Here is a 21,588-nt window from a genome sequence, read left to right as displayed (position 1 = left end):
GACGGGCGCAATGCGACGTAGATGCATTGTTCATTTTATTTTTTAGCCATAAACTCATGTGGTGACTTGATTTCCTACAAAACAACATTCTTTTCTACCATCGCAATGGTGTTAGTGGGTGTATTGACAACATTTTATCTTTTAGCTGGTTTATATTCAGAAACACTAAAATGTAGCCAAATAGCATTACCTCATAAACAGATTCAAATCCTTCATATTACCTCAGAAACATATTCAAATCCTTCATTACAACTGGTGACAATCTGCAAGGAAAAAGCTCAAACCTAGATTAAAATTGACGCGAAAAAGATCTAAAAAAGGGGAATGAAATTGCAGATTGAATTACCTCAGAAACAGATTCAAATCCTTCATATCTCTACTGATCTCTCTATTCTTTCTTCAATTTATTTTTTCAATCATCGTTGGAATCTTCTCAAATCATCGACTATGACTCTCGCTGCTTGTTCATGGGCTCCAACGATCCGAGATTAATCGGCTAAACTCATTAGACCGATCTAACCCCCATTCGTTAACTAATGGATGATTCCACTAAAGCCCATAGATGAACTCCCCTCACTGTACATATATTATGTCCACTCGATATAACCATGACTAGTAAGTTAACCCTTCACAAGTTGCTCGTAATAACGGCTGGGTCGAATCTCTATTTTCACCCCAAAATTACCTCTTGTTCCTTAAGTTCCACTGATCCCCTAATGAACAATTGATTTGTGATCCAATCAACAAATCGAATCCCTCTCAGGCCAATGAGAGAGTGAGGCCTCCTGTTCAAGACCCAGAATCAGCACTTGAAGGGAACAACCTCTCTACTAACCCTAATCGGGTAGGAGTGAATTCCTTCTTGCACCCTATGTTCCCAGTTATTCATCCGGTATTATCCCCAAAATGGTAAGCTTATTGAGCAGAGGCAATTGGTCTACTCTCACCGTTTGCAGATCAAAGGATAATCCCGAATAAACAGAAGTTCATAGTTAGCTCAGGATTAAGGTTAAGTTACTTAGGTCATCGCTTCAAAATATTCAGTCTTAAACAGTAAACAGCATTATAAAGTAAGAGTGACAGGTTTCGTGGTCCGATCTTGTACAAAACTCATTTGCATAGTACACCCTCACTTCTCATGTCTCAACATTCACGAATTAGGATCACTTCGTATGTAGCATTTTACAACTCTTTGTAACAACTACAGAGTAAGCCTCATCTAATAGTGTTACCAGAATAAGGTACCCAACCTTATTCATATACTATAGATCATTTTGACTATTTACTCGAACCTGATCCACTTGTATGTCTCCACATAAAGTTCAAGTACTCATATAATAGTCAAGGGACTTAGGTTTATTGGATTTCTAAAAAACAATATATTCAACAACAAGTTTAGAATTCTCAGAATAAGTTCTAATGTTTACAAACCACGATTTTTAGGACATAAAACTCAAAAAACTCTCACTTGGACTAAAACTCCAGTGGTAACTTATATATCCGATATATAAGACTGAGTTTCTGAGTTTTATAGAGAAATACAATAAACTAGGGCATGCCATACCCATAGTTTTACCATTTGTATCTCATACCTGATATTTCTCCCTCTTGCCCTAGGTTATTAAACTCTGGTATTTCTAGTCTTACTAAATGATTCTTAAACACTTTAGCCGAAAGAATCATTGTAAACATATTAGTATACAAATAGGTTTCTTATGGGGAATTCATCTATTTCTCAATAATGGCTAGGAAGCACATTTTTCTCCCACTACATTGAGGTACTTTCAACTCTTTGATTAAGATGGTCTGACCTACCTTAACAACTCTTGTTAACAGTCAGAGCTAGAAATCTTAAATTCATTATACTTCGATCTTAGCCATTTAAATATCTAAAATATTTGCTGATGGCTATTAATGATTTTATTCTTAACAGAAATTTCTATGAGATAGAATAAACATATTTCACGAAAAAACATTTCATTCATAACAAAAAATATGTACAAAAGGTTCATTAAAAGATTTAACAAAAACAGGTAATTTACATCTTCATCAGCAACTTCTCCTATTGGATAAGCTGAGCAAACAGTTTCCAGGATCTAAGCAGCTTGTTTGCCTTTCCCTGCTCTCTTTTCTGCAAGATATTTAGGGCAATTTCTCTTCCAATTCCCTAGCTCATTGCAGTGGAAACATTTCCCTTTCTCTGCAGCGGTTTTCTTGCTCTTCTTACCAGCAGGCTTTTTCCCTTTCTCTTTGTCTTTCTTCGCTAGAATACTCTTAGTCTGCGAAGACGGGGCAATTTCAGGCTTGGAGGACATTTCTCTCTTCTCAGCAGAAGCAACATTTACTTCTGGTACTGGTTCCAGACCCTTAGTTCTCAACATGGTCTGAAAATCCTACAGCTCATTAAGCAGAGTTGTCAAGTTGTATTCGATTTTATTCATCAAGGCATTGATACAAAATTGCAGAAAACTATTCGGAAGAGATTTGACTTCTTTCATCCATCATAGCACCGTTCATTTCAGCCACATTAAAGTGGACCATCATGTCTAGGACATGTTCACGAACATTAGTCCCCTCTTTCATGCAACTATTGTAAACGTATTTGATAGCATCATGCCTCAAGGTGAAGCACGACTGTCCAAACATCCCTCTTAGAGATTCCATAATCTCTTTGGCAGTGTTCATTGATAACGGGCAGAAATGCACGTTATTCAGTGCTAAGTTCTTAAACAATGTTGGCTTGCGTTGATAAAATATGTTAAATTGCGTCCAAAAGCATTAAGTTAATAACATTGCGGTCGCATGCGTTCATCGCATAGAAACAGTTAACTTTTGTGTTTTTATGCAGAATATGCATTGACGCAAGGCGAAAAGCGCGATCACAAGAAATCAATGGACAAGCGCAGCATTATCGCAAGGCTTTGCGGTGATTTGTGCTCGCAAACATCTGCTCAAGAAGGATTGTCGCATAGAGCCGGCGCAACTTGGTGGGCACATCTGGGTGAAAAGCATAATTAATCACAATGGGACATAAAGCTGATGACAGTCGAATCCGAATTAAGTTGACAAGTCGCTAACGATAACAAGTACACTCAGCTTTTCGGTGACAAATATTTGGCACATCCGTCAGAGAATTAAAGCCATCACATCTGTACAATCGTAAGAGAGAAGCCGCCTTTCACCTCGAAGCTCTATAAATACCAAGGGCATCCTTCAGAAAAGGGGTTCACCTGTTCACCTGTTCGGTTCAGCTGGTTCAGCAAGTCTTTGTTCATAGTTTTCTTTTATTTTTAAGGTGAAGCTAGAGAAGAGAAGAGACGCCGAAAGATCGCTCAGAGAAACTCGAGAGAGAACCTAGAGGCGTAGAAAGCAGAGAGTGGGCCGACTCTCGCGAGAGTGAGGTTATCTTTTGAACACGAGTAGAAAAGACAGTGTAAAAGCCTTGGAAGCAAGAGATTTCTACCAGGCTCTTTATTCTCTTCTTGCATTGTTATTTTGTACTTCATATTTATATTTATACAATGGAAGTCCTTATTCTACATCTGTTCACTCTCTTAGCACGCATGAGTAGCTAAACTTGTCAAATAGGTTGAGAAAAACTAAGCTAACATGACCTAGGATGTTCATTGCTTGCGATTATCTTGTTTTATGCTGTGCCAAGCATCCCTTTAGAGCTACTCGAGAGAGAGTCTAAAGAAAGAACCTAAGACTTGAGAAAGCTAGGTTAGAATCTAGACTCGAGAGAGCAAGATTAGAACTGTATAAACAAGAGATAGGGACTTAGAGATAAGCTTTGTTTGCCAACATACATCGCATGCATCCTAGAGATAGGTTATGATATTATGTGGTCGTCTTATTTGTGTGTGTGTTCTTTTGTCATCGCATGGATAAGAATAGAGGCTTATGGTAGGTCCTATAGACTTATCGCATATATCGCATATGTTCTAGCATTAGAAGCCATAGCATTCGCATCGAGAGATGGTTTACTATTGTATGTGTGTTTCATGATGGCATAGCACGAACGAATCTTAGGAAGTGTTAGCCGAACCCTTCTCAACCCGTTCACCGCATACTCATCGCATCGGAGGACGGCGTGGTGAAGACCGCACACCTACCTTCGTAGCTTTATAGAAATCTGCAATACTTTTATGTTCCCGAACATCTCTGCCGAAGAAGTTCGACTAACTTTGTTTCCATTTTCTCTATGTGATCAGGCAAGAAAATGGGTGTATTCCCTCAAGTCGAGAGAGATCACTTCATGGGAACAGGTCATAGAGAAATTTATGAAGAAATATTTTCCACCTACTGAGAATGCTAGATGAATGAAACTCATAACCAATGGACTCCTGACGTATACGAAGGAGTGCGGTTCGTTCGATAAATTCCTACCTCTCTATCTATCTCTGAGATGTTTGGATTTTTCAAAACTTCATGGACATGCAGAAGAGAAATACTATCCCCACTCGGACCAAGACATAACTTTTACTTGTTCAAATAACAATTAAGGTGAAGTAGGGTCAGGAACAACGAATTTTGAACAAGATATGGACGAATCGCTCAACGATGCTTGGGCAAGGTTTAAGAGGTTGGTCAGGGACTGTCCACACAACGGATTGCTAGACTGCCTTCAGATGGAAATCTTTTATCATGGTTTAAATCCCGCTTTGCAGACCGCTACCAATGTGGCAGCGTTGGTGGTCTGCTAGACAAAACGTATGGCGAGGCTAAGAACATCTTGGATCGCATCTCTAAAAACCACGAAGATTGGAGAGAGAGTGATCAGAGACTGAAAATCAAGGATAACGATGCAAACAATGGTGCTATTGCTTCACTATAGAATTAAATGACCGCAATGATGAACTTAATTCAGGAAATTGGGATCAGCAGCCCAACACCGCAAAATGGGCAAGTAAACACAATTAATCAAAACACCATAAGGTATGCGACTTGCGGTGATGGACACAAAATGGAAGAATGCCCACAGAATCCACAGTTTATTTACTTTGTGAAAAATAATCCATTTTCTAATACCTACAACCCCAGGTGGAGAAACCATCCCAATTTTGCATGGAAGAATCAGCAGCAGAATTTCCAATCTGTGGCACAGAAAGAAGGGCCACCTGGATTCTTCTCGCGAAATAATGGTCAGACAAGCAATCAAGCCAGTAGTTCGTAACCGCCACAATCATCCTCCTTGGAAAACTTGTTGAAGCAGCATATAAAGAAAAACAAAATTGTGCTTCAAAGTCAGGCGACGTCCATCCGCAATCTAGAATTACAGATGGGCCAGATTGCGAGCGAGCTAAAGAACAGACCACAAGGGGCACTGCCAAGTTCAACAGAACTACCACGCAACCCGAGGGGATCAAGTAAAGAGCAATGTCAAGCTGTGACATTGCGGAGTGGAAAAACTGTGGAGGAAGAAAGAAAGAAGACTAGTCGGGCTGCTTCTATTGCGTTGGACCCTGAGATTGCGATGACTCAAGAAGAAGAAGAAGGAGAAAAAGAAGTGATAGAACCAGAAGTTGCATCCACCTCAAAGCCAACAGAGAAGGGGATCGTGAGAGTGCAGTTACCACCTTTCCCGCAGAAACTCAGAAAGAAAAAGAATGACGAGGTACAGTACCAACGCTTCCTGTCTATGCTAAAACAATTGCATATTAATATTCCATTTAGTGAAGCGATTGAGGAGATGTCTGCTTATGCGAAGTTTGCCACGGTGGCTTTAACACAGAGTTTGAAATCAATAATTCCATCGAAGATGAGTGATCCTGGGAGCTTTACCATACCTTGCTCCATTGGATGACTGTACATCGGGCAAGCATTGTGTGATCTTAGAGCCAGCACCAACTTGATGCCTCTGTCGATCTTTAAGAAGCTGAATGTGGGGCAACTTGCGCCCACAACCGTGACTTTCCAACTTGCAGATAGATCTCTGGTGCATCCAGAGAGGAAGGTGAAAGACGTGCTGATTACCATTGATAAATTTATATTACCAGCCGACTTCATCATCTTAGATTACGAAATCGACAAAGATGTGCCCATCATCCTGGTTGACCATTTTTATCAACAGGTCGTGCCCAGATTGATGTGCACAAAGGAGAGATCACTTTGAACATAAATGGATAGAAGCTCAAGTTCAACATCATCCATGCCATGAAGTTTCTGATGACGAAGACCTGACTGAATCTAATGACGACCAGAGTTTGAATGAAGAAGAGAAACCTGACAATGAAAACGAAGATGAGGATGCAAGCGCATCCATTATGACATGTAATGCGATCATAGAAAAAACAAGCAAGGAAGTTGAAATGATCGCAACCCAAGAAGAAGAGCCAATGGAAAATAAAGAAAGAAAAACAACGTAACTATCCCTGAAAGAACCACCAACAATAGAGTTGAAGACCCTGCCGAATCACCTAAAGTATGCCTTTTTGGGGCAGAATGAAAAGCTGCCAGTTATTATTTCCTTGGAGCTTGATCAAGACCAGGAGAATGCATTACTGAGCATTCTAAGAAAACATGTGCGAGCAATTGGCTGGACGCTCGCAGACATTCGAGGAATTAGCGCAACCTACTATATGCATCAAATTCGTCTCGAAGAAGACCACAAGACAATGATCGAACATCAGCACAGACTCAACCCTACGATGAAAGAGGTCGTTAAAAAGGAGATAATTAAATAGTTGGATACAACATTATTTATCTGATAGCAAACAGTATGTGGATCACCCCCATGTAGTGCATGCCAAAGAAAGGTGGCATGACGGTAGTCCCCAACGAAAATAATGAGCTGATACCACAAAGAACGGTCACCGAGTGGCGTATTTGCATGGACTACCGCAAGCTGAATATAACAACGAAGAAAGATCATTTCCCTCTACCCTTCATTGACCAAATGCTAAATCGTCTAGCCGGAAATGACTTTTACTTCTTTCTGGATGGCTACGTCGGGTATAACTAGATTATGATTGCTCCAGAAGACCAGGACAAAACCACATTCACCTACCCATATGGGACTTTTGCTTTTCGTCGTATGTTGTTTGGCCTCTGCAATGCACTAAGCACGTTCCAAAGGTGCATGATGGCCATCTTTTCAGAATATCTTAAGGACTCTGTCGAAATATTTATGGAAGACTTCTCTATCTATGGGCACACATATAAAGTTTTTCTTGCCAACCTGGAGAAGATACTGAAAAGATGCGATGAGACGAATCTCGTGCTTAACTGGGGAAAATGCCATTTTATGGTGAAGGAGAGCATTGTACTAGGGCACAAGGTATCTCGGGACGGATTGGAGGTGGATAAAGCGAAAATAGAAGCAATTGAAAAACTTCCACCTTCAAAAAATGTAAAGGCTATAAGGAGTTTCTTGGGGCATGCCGGATTCTACAGACGTTTTGTCAAGGATTTCTCAAAAATAGCACGACCACTAGGTGCATTGTTGGAAGATGATAGGAAATTTGACTTTAATGATAATTGCCGCAACGCATTCATGATTTTAAAGAACGCGTTGACGACTACACCCGTTTTGATCGCGCCAGAGTGGACACTTCCGTTTGAAATAATGTGTGATGCAAGCAGGTATGTGAGCCGTACTAGCACAGAAGAGAAAAACAATCTTGCATCCCATTGCACATGCAAGTAAGACATTAAACCCTGCTCAGACTAACTACACCACCACAGAAAAAGAGCTGCTTGCGGTAATATTTGTGTCAAAAATGTTTAGAGCATATCTGCTGGGAACAGAACTGCTCATCCATACTGACCACTCGACAAAAAATATCTAATGGCAAAGAAGGACGCAAAGTCGAGGTTGATTAGATGGGTTCTCCTCCTTTAAGAATTCGATATGGAAATAGTTGACCGCAAAGGAACGGAGAACCAAGTTGCTGATCATTTATCCAGATTGGAGAATCCTGAGGTTGACCGCAAGGAGTCAGAGGTGAGCGTAGTGTTTCCAGATGAGCAGTTATTTCATATTAAAGAATTGCCATGGTATGCTGACATAGTCAACTATCTGGTTTGCGAGCAATTTCCTAAAGATTATACCTACCACCAACAGAAGAAGCTCAAACATAATACAGATATTATTATTGGGATGAGCCAAATCTGTACAAAAGGGGGGCATACCAGATTCTGCAACTATGCGTACCAAATGCTACTCAGCAACGCATCTTATCGCAATGTCATGACTCACCATATGGTGGGTACTTTGGAGGACAGCGCACCGCAACCAAAGTATTACAGAGTGGATTCAACTGGCCAACATTGTTTAAAGATGTAGCTGACTATGTGATGAAGTGTGATCGGTGCCAACGCACAGGTAACATTTCATGGAAACATGCAATGCCTATGAACATCATCATAGGAAACATGCAATGCCTATGAACATGCAATGCCAACGCATAGGTAACATTTCATGGAATGGAGGATCAACACATATGAGATCGCAAAGATTTACAAAGAGCGCAACAAGCACTAGCACGACAAACATATATGCGACAAAAACCTCCAAGTCGGGCAGAAGGTCTTACTATTCAACTCACGACTACAACTCTTCCCTAAAAAATTAAAGTCACGTTGGTCCGGACCATTCATAGTTAGATAAGTATTTCCGCATGGTGCGGTCGAATTATCAAATGATGACGGAATCAACATATTCAAAGTTAATGGGCAGCGAGTAAAAGCGTATCACGGAGAAGGCTGACATCGCTAAGTTGACTCCGTAGAATTGAGAAACTCTGAATAAGAAAGAAGTAGGAGGTCCCTACGCTATCAGACGATCGAAATTCATCAGGGACGCAAGTTTTGGAATCATGGAATCTTCAACTTTTCTCTACTACTCAGAATTTTCATTCCACTATATCTTTTCAGTTCTTTATCTATTCTTATTCCAAAAAAAAAAAGAATTTGTTTTGTTTAAAATTATTTGACTCTCTCACTGTTTTTCTTGCAACGATCGAGGCACAAGATTGCGGAGGTGTTACACAAAGAAGCAACCTATCTTATTCCGTCGCTGCGATCCAAAGAAGATAGATCGCCACAAAGTAGGATGCATCAACAAACAATGCGAGTGACAACGCAAATTTGAGGGTTGTATTCTTCCTTGATTTTATTCCAAATTTTTCACTTTCGCATCGCATTTTGATTTTGAGTTTTATCACCGCATCCTCTTTGATTACTGCAATCATTTAACATTGATAAATTTAGTAAGTCACCGCATGTTATCTCGTTGCCAATTATGATTTCATTGATGAAACAATGCTTCTATTCTTTCGTATATACTAGAGTCAACTTAATTTTAAGATAGTCACCTCATGAAATATTTCTAGAAGTTAGAGGTCTGCTAGCTTTCTTTCAAACTTTCTTTACGTAGCTTCCTAAGAACATCGCATGAGTTCTTTCAATCTTTTGGCAATGAGGACATTACCGCATTTTAAATTTGGGAGTGAGGTATTTATTTTTTACCTTTCTATTTTAGGTATTTATTTTTGACCTTGCTATTTTGAAAAAAAAAAAAAGAAGAAAAGAGGAAAATTTTGAGAATAACAACTCTGCTATCAACGCAATAGGGAAACCCATGTTGATAAGAGTTAAGTTATGAAAGGCACTTACCCGTAGTTGGATGTTCGCATGACACACGTGGGGGCAAGCCAAAACGAAAGTAAGTCATCAGGATTAACACATAAATAAATGACCGCAACTCCACTGCCAAGTAGGTATGAGTTTAGTCTGAGAAAGAGCGCATTGCTCGTAGTTGGATGTCTGCATGACACACGTGGGGGTAAGCCAAAATGAAGACAAGGCACTTGGATCAGCACAAGGTTAGAAAAAATAATAATGTCAAGAAATATGCAAGGATAAAAATCATTTAACACCCCGGTTGAAAAGTTTTCTTTTTGAAATAAATCATTTGATGTCCCGGAATATAGTAAAGTCCTTTTGAAGGTTAAGCTTGCGGTCCCTAGATCGTAGAAATATTTTAAGAGGAGACTTGAATAAAACTTAAGGAAATTTTGGTGTATAGGATTTGAATGAAGTATCCTTGAGAAATCTAGGAAAAGAGATTTGCGGTCGACTTGCTAAAGGAAATCTTTAGCTTATGCTTGAGGACAAGCATTATTTAAATTTGAGGGTGTGATAACGGGCAGATATGCACGTTATTACAGTGCTAAGCTCTTAAACAATGTTGGCTTGTGTTGATAAAATATGTTAAATTGCGTCCAAAAGCATTAAGTTTATAACATTGCAGTCGCATGCGTTCATCGTATAGAAATAGTTAACTTTTGTATTTTTATGCAGAATATGCATTGACGCAAGGCAAAAAGCACGATCACAAGAAATCAACGGACGAATGCAACATTACCGCAAGGCCTTGCGGTGATTTGTGCTCGCAAACATCTGCTCAAGAAGGATTGTCGCATAGAGCCGGCGCAACTTGGTGAGCGCATCTGGGTGAAAAGTATAATTAATCACAATGGGACATAAAGCTGATGACAGTCGAATCCGAATTAAATTGACAAGCCACTAATGATAACAAGTACACTCAGCTTTTCGGTGACAAATATTCGGCACATCAGTCAGAGAATTAAAGCCCCTATCTGTGCAATCATAAGAGAGAAGCCTCCTTTCACCTTGAAGCTCTATAAATACCGAGGGCATCCTTCAGAAAAGGGGTTCACCTGTTCACCTGTTCACCTGTTCGATTCAGCTAGTTCAGCAAGTCTTTGTTCATAGTTTTCTTTTATTTTTAAGGTGGAGCAAGAGAAGAAAAGAGACGCCGGAAGATCGCTCAGAGAAACTCGAGAGAGAACCTGGAGGCATAGAAAGTAGAGAGCGGGCTGACTCTCGTGAGAGCGAGATTATCTTTTGAACACGAGTAGAAAAGACAGTGTAAAAGCCTAGGAAGCAAGAGATTGCTACCAAGCTCTTTATTCTCTTCTTGCATTGTTATTTTGTATTTCATCTTTATATTTATACAATGGAAGTCATTACTCTACATTTGTTCACTCTCTTAGCACGCATGAGTAGCTAAACTTGTCGAATGGGTTGAAAAGAACTAAGTTAACATGACCTAGGATGTTCATTGCTTGCAATTATCTTGTTTTATGCTGTGCCAAACATCCCTTTAGAGCTACTCGAGAGAGAGTCTAAAGAAATAACCTAAGACTTGAGAGAGCTAGGTTAGAATCTAGACTCGAGAGAGCAAGATTAGAACTGTATAAACAAGGGATAGGGACTTAGAGATAAGCTCTGTTTGCCAACATACATCGCATGAATCCTAAAGATAAATTATGATATTATGTGGTCGCCTTATTTATGTGTGTGTCCTTTTGTCATCACATGGATAAGAATAGAGGCTTATGTGTAGGTCCTATAGACTTATCGCATATATCGCATGCGTTCTAGCATTAGAAGCCGTAGCATTCGCATCGAGAGATGGTTTACTATTGTATGTGTGTTGCATGATCGCATAGCACAAACGATCCTAGGAAGTGTTAGCCGAACCTTTCTCAACCCGTTCACCGCATACTCCTCGCATCTTCCGTTTTATCAACTCTTTTCGAAACTCTGCCACATTTGTTTATTTTTATTATCGCAACAATAACACCAAACAATTATTTGAGTTACCGGTTACCGCAAGTCTTCTGAGAAATTACCACTACATATTGTTTTCCCAAGTCCCTGAGTTCGACCCTGGACTTACCAGGAAACTCAGTGGGGTTTACACTTGGATTCCACTGAGAAAACTTAATTGCTCAACGCATTTCCATCACTGCATGTCACCCATAATTCCACCTCATAAAATAACGCATCATTCATATCGTAGTGTTTTTTCGCCAAAACATCAGACAGCCTGGCAAGAATATAAGCACAGGCTTTATCATTAACCCTGATCCATTTATCAAACGCTTCCCGAACAGTTTGGTTGGTATTTGAGCTAGGAATGGGAGGACATTCCTCTGTTAAGACAAATCTCAAATTATCTATCGTGAGTATTGTATTCAAATTTGATTTTAAGTTTACATAATTGTCCCCATTCAGTTTGTCCAAAGCCAACAATTGTATAATAGAACTCGTCATTCTGAAATTATAAACAAATTTTATAAGTGAATTGCTTTTAGATCCAATCAAGTTTTAGCAAAGTGATAATGTACCCATAATCATTATTTTTGCGACGATACTTAAGTGATTTAGAACAAATGTTACCGTGGGGCAGTCAAGAATTCCTTTACAAAAGCAAGACAGTTCTTGACCAAATACAATCTCCAGAATAACTCATATTTTGATAGTCATTTAGTTATCGTTTTCGGTCAAGATCATTACTAACACTCAGTAAGTCTTGTAAGTGTAGACCCGCCATTTTCAGATCTTACAGAACGGTATGAGTATGCCTTCGAAATAGAAGACAATACCCAAGACGGAACTATAAGACCTTATTCATTTTACTGAAGCCTGGGTTGTTCCAAATCCTATGTTACAACCGTTCGTAGGGATCGCCGCGGTTGAAAAACAACAGTAGGGCAATATAAGAATCTCACGATTCAAACTAATGGAGGAGACCGTAGGACAATGTTGACACATTTCCTTCACCCACTTACTATGAACGACTTCCCCCATTCACCTTGTTATTGACCTATGCAAACACTTTCCGTATAGAGCAGTCGAGGTAAAATCGACAAGAAGCCGAGCATGGATCTCACGGTGTGAACTCTTGAGGACGTGAGAGCTAATAAATTTTATTCTCCCACTGAAGTTTTCTAAATGTTTGGGTATTTTACTTAGGCAATACGGCTAATTTCATACAACCTAAGTCTATATAGTTTATCCAAATATAACTCTTATAATTGAATTTAACCTACAATGTCTAGGTGATAAACCATTTTATTACCTCACATTGCTTACGAATGCTCATAAAATCGGTTACCAACGCTAAATTATTCGGCTATAATCCCCAAGTAGGAGGTGTTCTGTAGACCGTCAACTTAAATACCCTTAGCCTTCGACAGCATTATATACCGATTGAGTTTGTAACTATAGTTTTACAAGTTTAACGACCTATTTTAAATATTAAAACAAGTGGTTAACCTAAGTGAGCATGCATCTATTCTTTGTTATGGATTTTAAATATCTAACCCAATTTTGTAACAACTTACAAACATGCTAAACATCCATAACAAACAGCAAAGACATTTAATATATGATATAACTATTATATTATATATTATAACATACTGTTAATGCATGTAACATGCTTCCTACGGTGGGGTTTTAAATCTACATGGCATACTGTATGCATATACATGAATTTATTTAATTATCATATACATCTCATGTATAAACAATTAAATACTAACTATTATGATTTTTGTTATGGCATAAACAAGCAAATAGATAGCTAACTATTACAAACAGCTTCATAACCGTCTTTGAACCACTCCAAATCGAACCCAAAACAACTTGAATTGGGCTGGACGAGTCTGAACTGGACCAACAAAGCCTGAACCTGACCAACCACAACCATTTGAGGTTGAACCGGATTGAACCTTAAGTAAATCGATCGAACCGGTTGCTCTCGGTCCAACCTCAATATACTGCTAAGGGCGATCGTGTAATGCCTGGAGGTAATCATCTAGCGTTTTTGCCTTGGGTTGAGAGGAAGTACACAATCACATAATGTTTGCTGGAAGCTAGACGATCGTTTAGCTCTATCACATAAGACTAGACGATCGTTTAGTTCCATCGTAGTGCAATCGTTTAGCTCCATCACATAGTACTAAGTGATCGCATAACACCATCACCCAACGCATTCAAGTCATCGTTTAGTATCCGTCGCAGCTAAGCGCTCACATAGCTCTATCGTATAGAACGTCATCGCGTCACATAAAATTTATCTACACGATCGCTTAGCTCTGCAACCAAACGATCGCTCAGTGCTATCGCGTAGCACTTCATCGAATTGCTTAGTGCACATCGTTGCTAAACGATCGTATAGCGCCATTGTTTAGCAAAATCAACGTATCGTCTAGTTCCCACGACTAAAACTAAATGATCACGTAATGCTATCGTATAGCAAATGAACGCATCACTTAGCTCCCGTAGGTACACGATTGTTTAGCGTTTAACATCACAAAAACCAACGCATATTACTAAATGATCGTCTAGCTTTTCTTCTCATCGTGTAACGTCTGAAACTAAACGATCATTTAGCAATTGGACTTCGGCAACAGATTTAAGCAGAAGCTGAAAACTCTAGAACAACAGCTCGACCTCGTTTGTTTCTTCAATTACATCTTAATTTCAACTCGAATGACTCCATATAAATTACAGATTCTTGCTAACACATAAATACTCATCAAACAAGAGCCAATTACAAATTTAGTTGAGAAATTAAAGAGAATTAAGATGCCAAAACAGAGAAAACCATAGTAGTGCAATAGTTTCATATATCTCATGAAAAAACACCCATCTTGCCAAAATTAGACCGAATTGAAAGCTTAAAAGATGCTCTAATACCAATTGTAAGAGTTAAACAACATGCAACGGAAGTATCAAGGATCCATAAGAATTCTAATTCACTAATTTTGGCAAAAACTAAAGCATGCTCTTCATAAAAAATGGGTTTTCAGAACATACCTTTGATGAACTCTCCAAGAAAACGTATGTTCAGCTGCTATCTTCACTTGATATCAATGTGAAACACCTCAAAACTTTCCCTACTATGCTCTTGGAGCTTTAGGGAGAGTTGTGGGACTCAAGAACAGCTTGAAGATGTGAAGAAACAAGAAAAGCTCACAGCAGCAAATTGAATAAGACAGTTTCTTCTTCACCGTAATTTTTCTCTCAAAATTCTGTATTCTCCTTTTTTTCTTCTCGAACAACTCCAATCTTCTTTAAATATTTAGATGAACATGCAAAGTGATGGAGTGCATGGCTTGCAGCTCATGCTTGGAGAATCAAAGTAGAGAAGATAATGGTTTTTGTATGAGCATAATAAAGATGATGGTAATGGAGAAAATCCATTTTCTATTTTGTGCAACCATGCAAAACATTTTTCTATTTTCTTTTTAAAATATGAAATGACTTTAAATAATTTTTATTCAAAATTGATTTTCTTAAATTAATTTCATTAATTAATTTAATATCAAATATTAAATTAATTTTTGCACAATAATCATCTTCATATATTTAAACCATATTTAAATATTTATTCTCTTATTCCATTTAATTTGAACGTTTCAAATTAATTTCTCAAGCTACCCTAACGTTTACCCATTTACGAGCTAGTAGGGGGACCTCGTGGACCTACAGATCATGGGCTCCAACGATCCAAGATTAATTGGTTAAACTCATTAGACCGATCTAACCCCTATTCGTTAACTAATGAGTGATTCCATTAAAGTCCATAGTTAAACTCCCCTCACTGTACATATATTATGTCCACTCAATATAACCATGATTAGTAAGTTAACCCTTCACAGGTTGTTTGTAATAACGACTGGGTCGAATCTCTGTTTTACCCCCGAAATTACCTCTTGTTCCTTAAGTTCCACTGATCCCCTAATAAACAATTGATTTGTGATCCAATCAACAAATCGAATCCCTCTCAGGCCAATGAGAGAGTGAGGCCTCTTTTTCAAGACCCAGAATCAGCATTTGAAGGGAACAACCTCTCTACTAACCCTAATCGGGTAGGAGTGAATTCCCTCTTGCACCCTATGTCCTAGTTATTCATCCGGTATTATCCCCAAAATGGTAAACTTATTGAGCAGAGGCAATTGATCTACTCTCACCGTTTGCAGATCAAAGGATAATCCCGAACAAATAGGAGTTCATAGTTAGCTCAGGATTAAGGTTAAGATACTTAGGTCATCGCTTCGAAATATTCAGTCTTAAACAGTAAACAACATTATAAAGTAAGAGCGACAGGTTTCGTGGTCCGATCTTGCACAAAACTCATTTGCACAGAATACCCCCACTCCTCATGTCTCAACATGTACGAATTAAGATCAATTCGTATGTTGACAACTCTTTGTAACACCTACAGAGTAGGCCTCATCTAATAGTGTTACCAGAATAAGGTACCCAACCTTATTCATATACTATACATCATTTTGACTATTTACTCGAACCTGATCCACTTGTATGTCTCCACATAAAGTTCAAGTACTCATATAATAGTCAAGGGACTTAGGTTTATTGAATTTCTAAACAAAAATATATTCAACAACAAGTTTATCAAATTCTCAAAATAAGTTCTAATGTTTACAAACCACGAGTTTTAGGACATAAAACCCAATACGAGTTACCTAGGTCATCTAGGTAAAATAGTCAGTCTTATACAGTAAACGACGTTATAAAGTAAGATTGACTTATTTCTTGGTCCGATCTTATGCAAACTCATTGCATAAGATGCCCCCCATTCCTCATGTCATAACATGTACGAATTAGGATCACATCGTATGCAACACTTTACAACTCTTTGTAACAACTACAGAGTATGCCGCATCCAATAGTGTTACCAGAATAAAGTACCCAACCTTATTCATGTACCATAGATCATTTACTCGAACCTGATCCACTCTTATATCTCTACATAAAGTTCAAGTACTCATGTAATAGTCATGGGTCTTAGTTTTAGGACATAAAACCCAATATTAATGTTGTAAAAGCAAAAATTGGCGTTCAAAATTGTTTTTTGGTTTTAAAAATTTGAAATGCTTTTAAAACTTAAAAAACAAAAAAATCAATTAGATACCAAAACCAAAAACTAAAATTAAAAACCAAATGTTTTAGCAAAAGACGCATTTGAATGTTATGAATTGTTGAGTGAGTTTGAAAGATCTAAATAATTTTTAGATTGGATTCTTATATTTGTGATTTTTTTGAATTAAAGATCTAAAGTTGGAGAATTAAATAAAGGAAATAGGTTATTAAATAGGCAAGAAAGAAAAAGGAAAAGAAGGAAACCTAGCCTCGTAATCTTCTTCTTTACCTTACAGCGGCCGGCCACCCCCTTCTGTTCATTCTTCTTGGCCGGCGAGGTTCAGACGGCGACGACCCCCACGAACTCACGTTGACGCGAGCAGACACCCTCACGTTGAAGGTGTTTACTCATGAACCCACCTTCTTTCACTCACTTCTGGCGAGCGTTGTGGTGGTAAAACCCACCAGTCAGTTCTGCAATGGCAACGCGATTCTCGATGGCAGCTCCATGGGTTTTATGATCGTAGTGTAACCAAGCCGATGTGACAACCATGAGACGGGAACCCACTTTGTACACCTTCCCATCAATGTCTCTCCGTTTCGACAGGTTTCGGTATTGACCCACACTTCGATTGGCTTCAAATTGGTGTACCCATACCGTTTAGGGTCCAGATCTGCAAGTTCGGACGTTTTCAGACATCCACCAGCAAGGTCTAGGGCCTCTTCGATAAGATTCGGTGAGGATTATTGCTTTAGTTTCCTTTTCGAATTGGATTTAAGTGTTTGAATATTATTCTGAATTATTGGAACTTGTTTGTTATGTTTGGGTAGATTTCTGAGTAGTTGATTAGTTCAGCGAGGTTGATCACGTTTTGGACTAGTTTGGACTCGATTAAAGTGTCTTTAGATCTGTGTTTAACTTGTGATAGGTTGTTGGTTGTTGTGTCGAACTAATTCGGAGTGATTAATTAAGGTTTACGGTGGGTTTTGGGAAAGAATATTCTTATTGGAAAACCTCTCGTTGTTGATTAAGGGTTTCAAATTAAGTTCTAACTCTTAAACATGATGTTTATTGTTTAAGCTTACTGAAGTTTGATGTTTCTTCAAGAAATTAGATTTTTGAATTGAAAATGATAGGATTGTCAATCAAGGTAAGTAGTTTCTACATCCATTCCACAATGCAATTTTTTTTTTTGATAAAGATATGTTTGACTATTGTGATTTGATAAATGGTTGAAAGTGGTGTTTTGGATGTTTGATAGTATGTTTTGTATCATTTGAAACCAATTGAATATGTTTGGATGTTTTAAATGTTTTCCTTTTTTAAAACATGTTTTATGTGATTTGAGAATTGACTGAAAGGATTTTGTATATTTTTTGTTGATTTCATGAAATAAAAGTATGTGAGTTTTTTGAATGATACTTGAAAATATTTTGACTGATTTGGGATTGAAAGTGTATGGTATTTTGTTGTAGTCAAATTTGGAATTGACGGTTTCTATTCTGATTGAAGCTTAATTGTGAAAAGACGCATTTTTGTGGTTTGACATTCTATGGATGAGGATTCATGTTTGTTGCATTCACATGGCCTCACAATAAAAATAATCTTTGTTGTTCTGGGTGGTTGTTAATTGACGTTTCTACAGTTCTGGTTAATTGTTAGTTGACATTTTTGAATGATGTTACTGATGGGTAACCATTTCTGCTGGGCTACTTCAACTATGCATTCTTCCTATTTTGTATTTGAAAGTTTTGAATGACTGAAAGGTGTATCATAAAAAGTATTGACTGATTGAAAGTATTGATCTTTGTATTTGAAAGTATTGAAAGATTTGTGTTTTATGAAGTACGAAAGTTTTGTTTATAGGTGCTTAAAGTTTATTTTAACGTTTTGGTTTTATTGAAAGACTATTTGAAAAATTCGGCTTGATTGTTTAGTTTTGAAGTTTTAGTTTTTGAAAGATCTTGATTTCAAAAGTATTTTTGTAGCAAAGTTTTGACTGAAAGTTTTGTAATGATTTGTATTTTTATTTCCAAAAGTTTTGAAAACAAATGAATTTCAAAGCTTGATATGGGAACTGCTTATTTAGTATTTTTGTACTCATTTTTATTTTTCCAAAATGCTTTCAGATGAAGGATCAGGTGAAAGTTCTGAAGAAAGTGAAGTTTGACATTTTGGCGTAATAAGTTGCTTTTGCTGATCTGTGTAAGTTGTAAAAATTATAATTATTATGTTTTCTGCATTTTATTATGATAGCAATATTTGAAAATACGGGCTGTTACACAAAAGTTGTTCAGTCAATCTAATCTATTGACAACCGATGCCAGATTAATTAATAGTTCCCAGATGCTCATGAAGGAATGATTCTAACAAAGCAATACCGGTGTGTGCATTCAGCAAGCTGCCTGTGCACCAAGGGGCACCTTAGTGAGGATGCAGTATTCCTAGTTTTCCAGCATTTGAATTGGAATCCGAAGTTGATTGCTACTCTCTCCTGTGCATGCAAATGGTTTGACGATCTCGCCAAGCGAGTGCTATGGAAGGAGTTTTGCAGGACCAGAGCCCCGAAAATGATGCTGGATCTGCAGTCTAGCGGGAGTCACAGTGTGGATGGGAACTGGAGGGCTCTTGGGAAGCTGCTTATTTATTGCTCAGGATGTAAGAAGGGTGGTCTCTTCAATAACATCCAAATTCCTGGTCATTTTGTTTATAGAACCCGATTTTCTAGGACATCAGGCAAGAGTTTTCTTATGCCACAATGCAGAACAGATATTTTATATGTATCTGATCCTTGTGAACATCTCGACCAAGGGGAAGAAGGGGATATTGGTTTCTTCAGGGGTATTTTTAAGTCTTTTTCGATGTCGAAGGTTAGGAAAATGCTGATAAAGAGAGGAGCAGAACTTCATCCGACGGAGGTGTGCCCTTATTGTAAGGCCAAGCTATGGAGCATGCTACAAGCTAAAATGATACCACAGAGTGCCAGCTGTAGATTGGGCGCTTATGAGGATTGTATTGACTACTATGTCTGCCTCAATGGACATATGCTTGGTATTTGCACTCTGTTACCCTTGTCGGATTCTGAGGAGACATCTGAGTTGGAGTGATAGCTATCATCCTACAACATAGAAAAGGTAACTTAACACATCTGAAATGTACTTGTTTCTCTGGAGAATCTTGTATCAATTTCAAAATTGAGCAACCAAAGCGCTCTCAAGTTTTTGAGTCAAATACATCTTGTTTAAATATTTTTCGTGTTTTTCCTTCTGCAACCATGCTGAAGCAAATGTTGCAATGGTGATTATGATTTGAGTTTGCATATCTCCTTTAGATTTATTGAATCCCAACCAACTACAACTTGAGTATCTAGTAGCAAAACTACTTCCGATTACCTCCTATTGGTTTCCGTTGGAGGAACTTGGATATTTTATCTCATCTGTGGAATGATTTCTTTAACAAGCCTCTGGTGTCTTTATGTGCACCAGAAGGAAGAAAGGATCAGACCAGGGCGGTTGAATTAGTACCTAAGAAGGTGTGATAGTATTTTCGGGTTTTTGGTGCGAGTGAGAATGCACAGGTGATGGCTCATTGTGAGAGTTAGTTTTGCTACAGTGGATGCAAATAAAAGACAACCAAATCAGATGGAGTGGGGGGGATGAGGATGAGGATGCTGCAAGAAAGGATGCTCTTATAATAAATAGTAAGAAAAAATTTACTTCGACGGGGTTTATACAAGTTTCTTTGCACTAAATTTCATGCAATTGGAGTTAGAGTTTTTGCCTTTCCCATTCTCTGTGCCTGTAATTTTTCTTTAAAATTTTATTCAAGGAAACTATTGTATCTGAGAAGTCATTGTTCTTGAACAGGTTGATAAAAATGCTTTCAAAGTCACCCTTTGATCTCACATAGACTGGATGAACTTTGCCTAAAGTCCGTTCAACTTCTGTTTCGTGGAATCAATGGCTTCATCGGCATTCTGCAGCTTAGTATTCTGGACAAATGTTCAATGGTGTGAAGTCTTAGAAGCATTAGCTGACAAGATTTTTGTCAAAAGGGAAAGAAAACAAAAACATCCTTTTTACATGAAAAGGTTGTCTGTGAACCATGTAATTTCCATTGTAAATTAACCCTGACCTTATATTTGATATGGTGATGGTGACTGGAATGATTATGCACCCCTGTCTGGATTGCTTCATATATTCTAAACTCTTAGAAATCTCCTTGTGAAATGGATACCTTCTCAGCTGAAGCTTCCATCCCCATATTGATTATCCAGGGAACAAAAGGCATCAATCTCCCCCTTCACACGCTTCATTTGAATTGCATGGAGCCAAGTACTGTATATTGTTGGCTTTTAGGGATTGGACGAGTTCAAATAAAAGTACTTCTAACCGAGTGTGATTTTCATGTATGATTTGCAGGAAGCACTTGATTTTTCTCTTATTTGAATTTGGAAGCTTGGCATTGTTAATAAGAATGTTATAGATAAGAATTACCTTCTTTATTATCCTTATCTTTGTATATTGATTTCTCATATATCTTTTTCATCATTTCTTCAATATTTTTGTCTTTGCAAGGTTGAAATTTATTTGAATGCTGTATATTTAATGTGGATATATTTTTTTTTAAAAAAAATTTTTTATTGAGTTATCTCATGACAAAGTTTGAAAGTCATGTATTGTAGTTATTCTTTCTAAAGCTAATTCAAACTAAATTGCAAAAGTTTCATAAGTGCATATTCAATAAAACACACTTGTGCTACATGATTTTTGTTAAGTTTAATTAAATGTAAACTGTAGTTGTACATATTTAAAACAAGAAAAGCTTCTAAAATAATATGAGCATGTGAAGAAGAGCCATTATTCTCATATATCGAA

The 21,588-nt window shown here is 37.9% G+C and overlaps 1 protein-coding gene across 2 annotated transcripts; it reads left to right on the top strand.

The window, feature by feature from the left end:
- The first annotated feature begins 16,904 nt into the window (after positions 1-16,904).
- EDL2 (EID1-like 2) lies at positions 16,905-21,122 on the top strand. 2 transcript variants are annotated; one of them, XR_005479634.2, is made up of 5 exons: positions 16,905-17,447; positions 18,841-18,916; positions 19,039-19,845; positions 20,197-20,411; positions 20,578-21,122. XR_005479634.2 is itself a non-coding variant. In XM_039021467.2 (4 exons), the coding sequence occupies exon 3, from the start codon at positions 19,072-19,074 to the stop codon at positions 19,816-19,818; it is 747 nt and encodes a 248-aa protein (XP_038877395.1). In that variant the 5' UTR covers positions 16,905-17,447; positions 18,841-18,916; positions 19,039-19,071; the 3' UTR covers positions 19,819-19,845; positions 20,578-21,122. The 2 variants fall into 2 exon arrangements, 1 of the variants encoding a protein (XP_038877395.1); XM_039021467.2 differs by lacking the exon at positions 20,197-20,411.
- The last annotated feature ends 466 nt before the right edge of the window (positions 21,123-21,588 follow it).

The sequence above is a fragment of the Benincasa hispida genome, chromosome 1, assembly GCF_027475165.1.
Source record: "Benincasa hispida cultivar pf3 chromosome 1, pf3_genome.v1.1, whole genome shotgun sequence".
Taxonomy (NCBI): domain Eukaryota; kingdom Viridiplantae; phylum Streptophyta; class Magnoliopsida; order Cucurbitales; family Cucurbitaceae; genus Benincasa; species Benincasa hispida.
Note: the sequence above shows the minus strand (reverse complement) of the source record. Positions and strands in the feature narration are given on the sequence as shown.

Excerpts from the sequence above, each read along its gene's own strand:
- EDL2 (XM_039021467.2), top strand. The coding sequence starts at position 19,072 with ATGATTCTAACAAAGCAATACCGGTGTGTGCATTCAGCAAGCTGCCTG.